At 35.7% G+C, this 12108-nt stretch overlaps 1 protein-coding gene across 2 annotated transcripts in view; it reads right to left on the bottom strand.

Annotated features, from left to right (window-relative positions):
- DPY19L1 (dpy-19 like C-mannosyltransferase 1) overlaps positions 1–12108 on the bottom strand; it is a 94122-nt gene that overhangs the window by 65366 nt on the left and 16648 nt on the right. For both annotated transcript variants that reach the window (XM_061165381.1, XM_061165380.1), the window contains exons 2-6: positions 11473–11497; positions 10758–10845; positions 8134–8271; positions 5301–5421; positions 4503–4596 (exon numbers count right to left, since the gene is read on the bottom strand). In XM_061165381.1, coding sequence (XP_061021364.1) covers positions 4503–4596; positions 5301–5421; positions 8134–8271; positions 10758–10845; positions 11473–11497 — 466 coding nt within the window. The remainder of the gene's footprint in view (positions 1–4502; positions 4597–5300; positions 5422–8133; positions 8272–10757; positions 10846–11472; positions 11498–12108) is intronic.

Genomic DNA, 12108 nt, shown 5'->3' with positions numbered 1-12108 from the left:
CTAAAACCAGACAAAAGAATGGCTTGGCCTGGCTGCCAGATAATCTCCATAGAAGGGGCTGGTGATACAGGTGGATGGGACCACATTCTCACCATGGTGAGGCCAGATTGCAGTAGAGGAAGGAATAGGAGCTTTAAAGATTAGACTGGGGGTAACAAGGACACCCAAGCAGTAGTTCAATCAAAAAATCTTGTTTCCATTTTGTCCTCTGAGAGGAAAATGAAGAGACGTTCCTTGGCAGAAGGGAAGGAATCAAGAAAAAGACAGACCAAAGGATAGTGACAAATAAAGAATAACTACTTTGTACAAGTAGGGATGAACTCAATAAAACCAATAAGGGGATGAGCCCTAAAACAAAAACACATCTTCTAAGGGACATCCCTCTTTCAGGGCTAATTCTGTCCTATATTAGTTTTCCACTGATAGAAATATTCGAGGTTTGTTTTGAATTCCTCTAAACTTCAAAGGAAAGCAAAATGATTAAAGCCAACAAGCTTGTGAAATAGATGTACTTCTGGAGCACACACACACAGCCAGACAGACAGACAGACACCTCTATCAGAGAAGTAACAGAGACAGAAGACAACCCAGTAGGAGTGAAAAGGAGAGTGAGATGATACGGACAGACTAGGCCTCCTTGGGTAAAAGGCCTTTCCAATTCCCAGCTTCAGTTTTTATTAAGCCCAAATAGTTGGTTTCCTGTTCCCTAATTCCACAAGATCTCTGTATCCCAGGACCACATCCCTCTTTCATTTAACTAGTGAGAGTATCTCTGGTGAGCTATTTAGAAAAAAGAAAAAAGAAATCCTGTTTAGAAACTCTCTTATTATTTGTATACATCTTTCATATCAATAAAATTTACAATAAATTTTATTTAATATGTATTTTTTTCCAGAGAGCTGCCTGTTAAACATTTATCAGCACACCATAACTTCAGGGTGAATAAATAGTTATATATACCATCCAAACTATTCTTACTTAACAATCTCAATTTCCAGAATAATACTAAAATCAAACAACAAAGAAGAAAAGGATTAATATTATAATAATATACTTGCATGACATCCGCCCTTCAGGTCCAACAAGAAAAGCTTTTGGCATTTATCAATAAGAGAATTCCATCTCTCAGGAATGAATGAGCTTCCCCAAGAAGCAATGAGGACTTTCCTAATTGCCTGCTAACTACTCTCACATGCTCCAACCTCCCTGCAGAACAGAGACATGTGGGGTCTTGAGAAACTGGCACCCAGAAACTGTTAGTCTGCAGCTGAGAAATATCAGATTATCTTATGAAATACATAACTGTAACTATGACTTAACAACACAGCTTGTAGAAAATAATTAACAATAGGTATTTTGAAGAAATACTAAAATACTGAGAATTCCAGACAAAAAGGTATGTTATGAATAGGTCATGTTTGCAAAAACATCTTACTTCATCTCCTCAAGTCAGAGTTTGGCAGCCCAGCCCCATTTCACTGCTTGTATATGTTTTCTGTTTCCCCTTCCACTTCCATTTCTGGTGAAATGAACTGGCTTACTTGACTTCAGAAAACTTATATATGTATTATTTTAAAACAAATATACTTCTGGATTTAAAAACATCATACTCAATTTGCCTATAAATTTCTAATCTGCTCAAGAAATTTCAACTTTCATTTCTCAACAGAAACATAGTTTTTATAAAAAAGATTCTAAATTCAATTGAAGATATCCTCCTCTTTATTCTTAACCTACTTGTTAACAAGTCTGCAGCTTTATCCCACTTTATAAAATTAGAAGGGTGACAAACCTAACAATCAAGGAAGGAAACATTAAGAACTACCTAGTAATTTGAGACTTCTAAAAAATATTCATGTCAAGAACATTTAAAAATGCAATGAAAAAACAATCATAGAAAAAGTGATAGGAGACTTGATTCACCATAATATAAACCAAGGCTCCCTACTAGAATATAATTTACACACCTGGGCCCCCAGGGTGCAGTATAACTGTCAAGAGAATAAAAGTGACTCCACAATGCTCAGTTGGGGATGGCTGAGGCTTCTAGATTTTAGGATGTGTTTGGACAGGACTAAAGAGATTATGCAGGGAAATGAAAATACGTGACACTAGTGTGGTCTCTACCCAAGCACAGCTCCAGAGGGTAGGCCACCAAGTACAAGAGTCAGACCACACCAAACGGGCCAGCTGGGCTCAGAGCAGTAAAATGGGTGCGGCTGAAGCAGGACCCAGCACTCAGAGCTGGGAGAAGAACCAGAGACAGCTATTTGGAAAGACCCAAATCCTCTTAAGGTAAAGTCACTCCCTCCTGCTACCCCAAGCAGTGAGTGGTCTACAGATTTTTTTTTTTTTTTAGCCTAAAACTACAGTAAGAAATAAGACTTTACACCACAACTCAGCACACATACATGTATATACATTTATACAATAAGTAACAAACAGAAGTTTCTCTAAATGACACCTATTTTATAAAGTATGGTATGCATTATTATTTATATTTGTATTCTTTTTTGACCCAAGTAGGAATTGCTGGTCCCAACTCACTAAACTGATCTTAAAATCCCCTACGAGGTAACACCCTCCAGTTTGACAGACTATTGAATTGGTCACTGGTTGACTTTGGGGTGAGGTGGGTGTCAAAGGTCACATGAGTTCATAGCTCAGCTCTGAATCTTGTCCCTCTATTGGTCACATTGCTGATTTCCTGCACTTGCTTTGGAAGAGGTTTCCAACCAGTCTGGCATTAAGGTCATTCATCAACCAGCCCAACTCTTTGCTCCAATCTGATCTTCCACAATGCCTCCTCAGTCATTTGTATCCCACGAAATCTGATCTGCCTTCTACCCACTCCCTATCCCAAAATGTCCACCTTTGCTTCTCCCCAGGGTTCTTTTCTCCTCCACTTATCCAAAATGCTCTGATCCTCCAAGACAGAGCTAGATCGACTGCTCCACACAGAACAAATTTCTCCTGCCTCCAGAACTGAAAGCACTTTATCCTTGTTGTCTCTCTCTGACTGACACACGCCCACCTGCTGCCATCTCCAACCTCACCCCACCACCATGCTCTCAGAACCCAAGTGCAGTCTCAGAAAGAGACCACTTAGTATGCACTTCAGGTGCAGACTGAACAAATGAACATGGAGGGAGAATACTGCTCTCTGCAGACTAAAAAATTTCTGGCCAGGGCCCAAAGTACCAAAAATCCCTCAACCAAAACCAGTCTCATATTCACTGTAGCAGATATTGTGTCTTCAACCTCTGAAATAATTGTTATAGTAAGCATTATAAGAAAATGATACTGCATGCTTACTTTTAATGTTTAGAAATTCTTCTTTCAATTAAAAAAAACAGCAGAACTATAGGTTAGCAATTTTGTAAGAATGTCATGTTCCATGTTTTAACTTCTCTTAAACTCTGATTTCCCAAATGCAATAAAGACAGCTGGGTACTACTCACCAAAATGAATAGATCCCCCCAAACTCATCTAACTTTGGCTTCTCATGAGACAAAGCACCCTGGCTTTGCTTTCCTTCAAACGTCAGCTTCCTCTCCTGCTTACCAGATAATTCTGTTAAATTAGTTCTGTGTATCTTGTTTCAAAAACAAAATTCTTCACATCATCTTTTAATCATGAATTTTCATTTCGGTCTCCCCTAATCACATAATTCAAAGAACTTACTTAGAGCAAAGTCAGAAATATTAGCATCAAAGTATCTTATATCTTTATGCAAATATATCTAATAGCTTCCTCATTTGACAAATATTTATCAAGCAACTGGTATATACTCAGACACTGAGCTAGGATGCAAGAGATCTTTGAGGTACTAAACTGAAAATGCCACACTTCCAAAGCAAAGAAGACAACAGGATAATAGCAGATTCACATGCGTTAACCCAAATTGAAAATTACATACATAAGCTATACTCCTGGACCGCAAAGAATCAGGAAGAAGTGAAAAAAGAAAATTCTAAAGATACTCTGAAACTAAAATAATTCAAACAAGTAGTAGTAGGAATGGTCAAAAAAAGGAGAAATAGAAACACAAAACTCAGAAAATATGCTAAACTTTTAGTTTTAGAAATGTTGCTCAACTATGAAGTAAATAAAGTCAATTATTAAATATCTGTATAGACTATATTTCTATTTAACATTAGCAGAATAGTCACTAACACCATTTGACAATAAATGGTCCTTTCCCTTATGTTCCCAATATTTTATGTAACCAATATACACTGCTTATGTACAAAAGCCCACGAATATTTAATATTTATCAAATATCCCCGCCCTGCTCTACTTAAGCCTTTAAAATTATTTTAAATGTGGCTGGCTATGCCAATGGTGAAATCATTCAAATGGGAAATAATTTTGTATCTACTAATAGATATATTAGAAATGACACTGTCATAAAACTGAACTATAAGTCAATCATTATCTCACTGTTCTTACTATTCTAGTATACAGTATAAACCATACATATTAAAAATGAATAGTCTTACCTTAAATATGTGCCATATAAGAAGAACAATGCCATCATTAGTCCATTTAAAATAAAAATTACAGCAACATAAAAGCAAGCAGGATCTCCCAATCCTTTAAAAATTAAAAAAAAAAAAAAAAAAACAACTTTAACTATAGATTACTTTACGTATCTGACAATTCACATTAATATGTGACTATTTTGAAAATCGTTGCCAGATACATTAAATGGTTGCCTTGGTTCCCATATGAACACATGACATTAGTGTAGAACATAGGTAAGACCAGAGAAATAGCTGTAGTGGTTATAAAACAGGGCTGCAAATGCATGGATACTCCTCCTGTAGAGGTCTGGGGTCTGTGCCCCTGCTTTTAAGTCTGGCTGGGCTTGTGACTGCTTCAGCAGACCATGGCATAAGCCATATGGAAAAGGACATGCAGTATCCAACTTGGAGCCCTGAGCTACCACATGAGAAGCCTAACTACCCTGAGGTACTATGCTATACAAAAGCAGAAGATGCATGAAAAGGGCACTTGTAGGTGTCCCAGTGAGGCTCAGCTGGGCTCAGCCTTGCAGGTACCCCAGTCAAGCAGCCAGAATGTAAGTGAAGTAGCTCCAAGTTAATTCCAGTGTTCACAGCCACTTGAGTCTAGCAGAGTTCTCTGACATCGCAGAAACAAACCAACTATTCTATACCCTGCCCAAATTCCCTACTAGCAGAAACCATAAACATAATAAAATCGTTGTTTACACCACTAAGTTTGCCATAAATTTATTATACTGCAACAGACAACAGGACAGTATCACAGAAACTTGCCTTCACAGCTTTCAATCGGGCTGAGTCCTTCTCCTCTGGTAACTGTCCAACATATCTTGGTTTGAATACCAATCAAATCCATTATTTTGGTATAAATCCTGTACCAGCTGGCTAAGATTACCTAATTGAAAAAGAGAAGGAGACATTCTAAGAAAAAAGTATCCTCAACAGTTTCCTTACTAGAATATTTTTGAGATATTTTGATAATTGACAAATTTTCCCTTCCTGTACCATCCCCATCTGGGTCTCTTTAAATCTAGTAAAAGGAGCTTCACAGTCCCCTATGTACATTCTTCACTGGTCAGTCTTCACCTGTTCACCCATGGCTAAGAATAAAATATAACAAAAGATATACAAATCTGTAATCTTCAAAAGCTATAAAATTCAACTAAGGGACATAAAACAAGAGTTGAACAAACAGAAAGATATTCTATCTTCCTGAACAGATTTAATTTTTCAAGATGTGAATTCTTCCTCAAATTAATTCATAAACATAAAACAAAGCTAAGCAAAACCTCAAGTGTCTACTGAGATGTGTTATAAAATGACAAAATGGAGATAACTGAAGAAAACATCCTAACAGATAATAAAATGTGCTACTTATAAAATTAAAATAGTGTGACGCTGGCACAAGAATAGTCAGACAGATCAAAGTAACCAAGGCAGAGGCAGTGGAGTGCCACAGGTCTCTCTTCAGGGCTGAGGCACTCATTCCCTGAGCAGCTGGGAGGGCTGGTGGCTGACAGCCCTCAGCTGGGTCTCTCTCTGGGAGCTACCCTCTGCAGCAGAGGGTAAATTCACTAAAGGTCACCCTCCCCAAGGGTAACTGCAGCCATAACTAGTCAACAGTGGGGGGAATATAAAGGCCAGAGGTCCTTGCTTCAGGTAGGACAACTCTGTAGGGTCATCCCAGTTCCAGAGCTTCCCCAGACACTGGCTGAGGACGGTATCACAGCTCAAGTCCTCTGCCTGCCTCCTCCTAATTCCTTCATCCCCCTTCAGATATTGCCCCCAAGGGAGTTCCCCTATATACTTCAGGTACAGATCTCCATCTTAAAGCCTATTTCCCAGGACCTCAACCTAAGGTGACACTGAACAGAAAGTCCAAAAGTAGTTGAAAGCGTATGTGTATAATAATTTTGGAAATAATAAAAGAAGCAGACAGAAAATGGACCACTCACCCAAGTGCTAGGTTACACAGAAAACCATTTTGCAAAAATAAAAGGTTAGATTCTTGTCCCAAAACTGAGTATTCAAGAAAAATTAAAAATGTAAATCTCAAAAACAATTAAGAATGAAGTTTTTTAACATATATGAATGAATAAAAAACATAAATCTAAAAGATTCATAGACATGATAGCTCTGAAGAGAAAAAATACATTCACATCATACTGTACCAAGCTAAAGTGCAAACAAAAAGCTGGAGAAAATGTCGTATCCATATAGTATAGTATTAACCTCCTACATATAATGAGCTCTTAAAAACGTCAATAAAAATATAGACAAAGGGCATGAATAAGCAATTATTTTCAAAAGTGAAAATGCATTTAATACAAAGCACTGAAAATATACATGTACATACACAAATATATAGCAATGAACAAAACACATCATGTGATCTAATTTTTTTAGCCATTAAATTAGCAAGGATGCAGAGAAACAAGCATTTTCAAAAACACTGCCCGTGGTAATTTTCATTAATAAATCCTATCTAGAAAGCATTTTGGCAACATGTACCAAAATCACTAAAGCCTATATTCTGTTGAACTAAATAGTTCCACATCCATAAATGTATAGTTTAAAAAAAATACGTATATGTGTATCCCCATCCACAAATTTAGAGTTTAAAAAAACATATGGATATGTGTAAAGATTTTGCTTCAAGAATGTTTATTGCAGCTTTAGGATATTTTAAAAGTTGAAAACAACTAAAATTTTCATAAAGGATGAACTAAATAAACAATGGCAGATTGCATTACAGCCATAAAAAATGATGCTGTTGAAAAAAGATGATTTAGGAAGACGGTTTTAAATATTCTTAAAAGACAAAAAGCACTTATAAAAAAAAAGTGTTGTGTGATCCCATTGCTGGAAAAGTAAATGCATACATGCATAGAAAGTACTCAATAAGCACTTTGGTGGTTATTTATTGGTCTCTATCTCCTACATAATTAAGCAGGCTAACTCAGTTCATCTGGAAATTAGACTCCTTTTACTCAATGGGAAATGACCAAGAGCCCTGATTAGTGCTGATACTGAGCCCAAGCTTGAGATCTCACAGCACCGAGGCAGCCAAGGCCCTGCTGCATCAGGCAACATAGCAGCATCAGCATGCTATGAAGGGGGTGCCAAGGGGAAGCGTGCTTAACAGAACCTCAAAAAGGACAACACTGAGGAAGTCACATCCCAGGTAGGTCCTGGAGAATGCCTAGGGATGCATTAAATGGCTACTGATAGCACTGCCTTCCTATCTCAGCTCCCTTCTTCCACTCCCTCCAGGGGAAAAACGCATCCAATTAAATGAAGAATCTCAGATAAGGAAGAAACAGTATTCGGCAAATGACATGTAAAGGTAATGTAATACCTATAAATATACCAAATCTAGTTTTCACGTTTTCTAAACCATGCAATCATAATACTCATTTCCATAAAATCATTAAAGACCCCAAAAATAATGATTTTTTTCATATTCTTTTGTAAGAAAAGATACCCATTTACTTTTTTAAAAAAGATAAAATTTAATATATTGAATTAGATCTTAGATTCAGAATCACCATTTAATATAAGTAATACTTTATAAAGTAAAAAAATCATAATTGAAAAAGTATCTTACCTCAGGGTAAAGATTGAACCTTTTTAATGTATTAATAACAAGGGGATATTCAGTCAGTTTATCATTCATAATCATCCATACTCCACTCAAAAATGAGGGTGCTTCCACAATAGTCTTAAAGTAGGAATAATACAGTCCCTGAAACAAGCACATGTTATAATAAAAAGTAAATAATTACTATGCCTTGAATTAGCTTAAAATAAAACTTAAATGTACTGTTTTTGCAAAACAAAGCAATCACACACATAACAGCTACAATTTCTCAGGTTTCTGATCACTAATATATGCTCAGGTTGCAAAAAACTTACATATTTTAGCATAACCTTGTCTTAATTGAACAACTGATCTTAAAACTGCTTCAAAAATAGCTTTAACCTTTAAAAAGTCATATAACTCAGTCACATGCTCATTTAGGAAACCCCTATTAACCCTTACTAATTGAGGAGTTAGAAAAGGCTTCTTTCAATGTTAGAAAGGGCTCTTCTCGGCTCAGCGTAAGGTAACAGCCCTACAGAACCAGGGCTGTGAAGACAGGAGAGAGGGACAGTGGTAGTACTCCCATTTTGAGGAAAAAAACATTTTACCAGTAGTTACAGATGGATGTGAGAGTTGGACCACAAAGAAGGCAGAGCACCAAAGAACTCAAGTTTCTGAATTGTGCTCTTGAGAGTCTCTTGGACAGCAGGGAGATCAAACCAGTCAATCCTAAAGGAAATCAATCCTGAATACTCATTGGAAAGACTAATGCTGAAACTGAAGCTACAATACTTTGGCCACATGATGTGAAGGGCTGACTCCAAATGAAATATAACTGGTGTCTTTATAATAAGAGGGAAATTTAAACAGAGATATAGGGGAAAATGCTTCATGAAGACAGAGGCAGAGATTGGAGTCATGGTACCTACAATGCAAGTCAAGGATTGCCAGAACCATGAGAACCAGAATGAAGTCTCAGAGAGAACATGTTCCTGCCATCACCTAGATTTTAGACTTCTCGCCTCCAGAACTGTGAGAAAATAAACTTCTGCTTTTTTAAGGTACAAGTACTTTGTTATGACAGCCCCCCAGGAAACTACAACCTACCTTGTTTATAGGTTTGATTTTGGAAGCATGTAAATATCTTATATAACTAAAATTTAAAAACAAAAAATTTTATATTCCTAAATACCCAAAAATATATATAAGAATTATTTATTAAATTGGGAAAGGACTTCAAACAAATTTAAGATACAGTAATTTTACTATACACTCCTAGTTGAATATACATTAAAGTCAAAACTAAAACCATGAACAAGTTTTAAATTATTTCTAGTAATCATTTTTAACAATATATTTGATACTTTTATTCCTCAAATATAGGTAATATGAAACCAAGATTCTCAGGCTGACAGAAGAGATACAAATTTAGTATCAAAAAAGTAATTAATCCTAAGTTTTAATTTAGAAATAGAAATTAATAATTTATTTTTTCTTTTTAAAAAATTGTTTCCTAATTCTATCTACTAAAAAGGCTTAGACACAATGGCCAATCCAGTATAAAATACTAGCAATGAGCACCTCTATCACCAAAATTGTGGCCTCTAAATACCATTTGCTACTGGAAGGAATTAGGGCTCCTTAGAATACTGGATGATTACAGGTCTAGAAAGGAAATGTCTTGCAGTACCAGAAAGTAAGGAAGCTACAGAATACTAGTGAGGTCATATAAAGGAGAGTGAATGTGTGTACATGTGTGTGTGTGTGTGTGTGTGTGTATGCACACACGCTCAATCATTTCCAACTCTCTGCAACCCCATGGACTATATAGCCCACCAGGCTCCTCTGTCCATCAAATTTTCCAGGCAAGAATACTGGAGCAGGTTGCCATTTCATACTCTAGGGGATCTTCCCTAGAGGAAAGGGACAGGGATCAAACCCAAGTTTCTTACATCTCCTGCACTGGCAGGCAGATTCTTTACCACTGAGCCATCTGGGAATCCCACCCATATCAAGGAATCACAGAGCCAACTGTAAGGGCTCTCACCAGTGAAAAACAGGTAAGTTTAAGAAATCTGTTAAAATCTCAGGTCGTAAAGGTACACCCAAAGACAGAACTCTGCTTGTCACCATTAAAAGATGCTAGAGAAGCAACTTACTTTTCTGAAAAGCTGTAATAGAAGGAAAGCATCAAGCATTTTCCCGTCTTTCCTGTATAAAGTATAGCTCAGAAAGAACACCAAAAGTTCTTCTTTATGGAGTTATTATGGTTAGTAAATGCCCATTCCTCCAGGTCATTTAAACACTGATTGATACTTGATGATATTAAGTAACTGTTCTTCAATATTTTCAAGTGTGACAATGATACTGCAGTTAAAAAAAAAAGTCCTTTCTTTTGAGACATACACGAAAAATATTTACAGATGAAATGATATGGTATCTGAGGTTTCCTTTAAAAAGAGATGGGTATATGAAAATGTAGATGACAGAAAAATGGCTGTGTGTCCTCAGTTGTTGAAGCTAGAGGAATGGGTAGGGGGAGTTGGGTCTACTCTTTCTACTTTAAAATATCTTTGAAAATTTCCATAAGAAGCTTAAAATATTTAGATTGTTAAACTACTACAATAAAATACTACATGAAAACTAACCATTTCAGTGCGAAAAGCCATCTCTCTTTCCAATGTTGAGAGGTGAGAAAAATGACGATCATTTTCAAAGAGGTGTGTTATATGACTCCTGTAAAACAAAACAGTAACAAAGCAACAGTGTTGAAACTGGTACTAAGTATAATTTTAAAAGAAACTCTAAAAGCAAAAATAAAATATTAATACTCTACATATTTGCACTTAATTTTGTGATAAAACTCAAACACAACAGTATCCATATTTGCTCTTCCACTCAATATATCTTATATTTCCACTAAAATTTCTCTCTATAAGAAAACACATTCAAATTAGATTTTAAAATTAGAATGAACCAGAATAATGATATTATAAGCCAAATACAATAAAATTGTAGATTAAACTATAAATGTCATTGGGTTACTATTTCAGAAATGTCTGATTTATGAAATTCATATTTCTTTCTATCCAGAAGATTAAAAAACTTAATCTTCTCAATATGAACACTATATTACTGTTAAGCAGAGTTTCAAATATAACCTCATTAATAATAGATCTCTTTTTTATTAAAAATTGCATTATTCTGGCTTTATCAATTAAACTACATTTTCATACTAGTTTGCTGCATATAATATATATTCATCCTTATACTGGAATTATTCATATATATATATATATGAGAAATAGGACAATAGGCTGTAAACATCTGCCTAAAATATACCAAGGAGAAAAATGTTCTTACCAGTGCAACACTGCTGCAAAGGCAGCTGCAAAAAAAAAGAAACGTAAACCATTATTTTAGCATTAAAAGTGTTTTCACCTTACAGAAAAGCATTACAAATATAAACATGATAAAGTCTGGGAACTGTAAATCCTGAACTCTTAGGGAGTGGATAAAGAACAGGGACTCTTCAAAAAAAGTCCCAGAGCTCTGCTTAAAATATCAATGGAGTAAATTATAAAAGTATTAAGCATATAGCTATAATTTTCATTCACTCAACAAAATAAATGAGGAGCTATTAATATTATTTGCCACAACCATACAAGAAATCTTCAGATGGAAAGTTCCACAAACTCAACTGCAAGAGAAGGATAGAACCAATGGTGAGAGGCAAAAGAATAAAGATATGGTAACTTCAGGGAACAGGACTGGAGAGGGATAGAAAAAAGGAACTATCACTTCGATACATGCTGCAATATCTGAATTTTTATAATAAGTTTTAATGTTTTTAAACAAGTTTAAAATAAAACAGGAAGAAAAAGAGGTGAAGAAAGAAAATAGGAAAATAGAAAAACTGGTAATAAAACCAGTCTCATACAAGAATCAATAGTTTGCCTTCTGTTCAAGTACAAAGAACACATTAAAAAGAATCCGGAA

This window comes from Dama dama, chromosome 18, assembly GCF_033118175.1.
Source record: "Dama dama isolate Ldn47 chromosome 18, ASM3311817v1, whole genome shotgun sequence".
In the NCBI taxonomy this organism is placed as follows: Eukaryota; Metazoa; Chordata; class Mammalia; order Artiodactyla; family Cervidae; genus Dama; species Dama dama.
The sequence above is the reverse complement of the archived record's forward strand: the minus strand, read 5'-3'. Positions and strand labels throughout refer to the sequence as shown.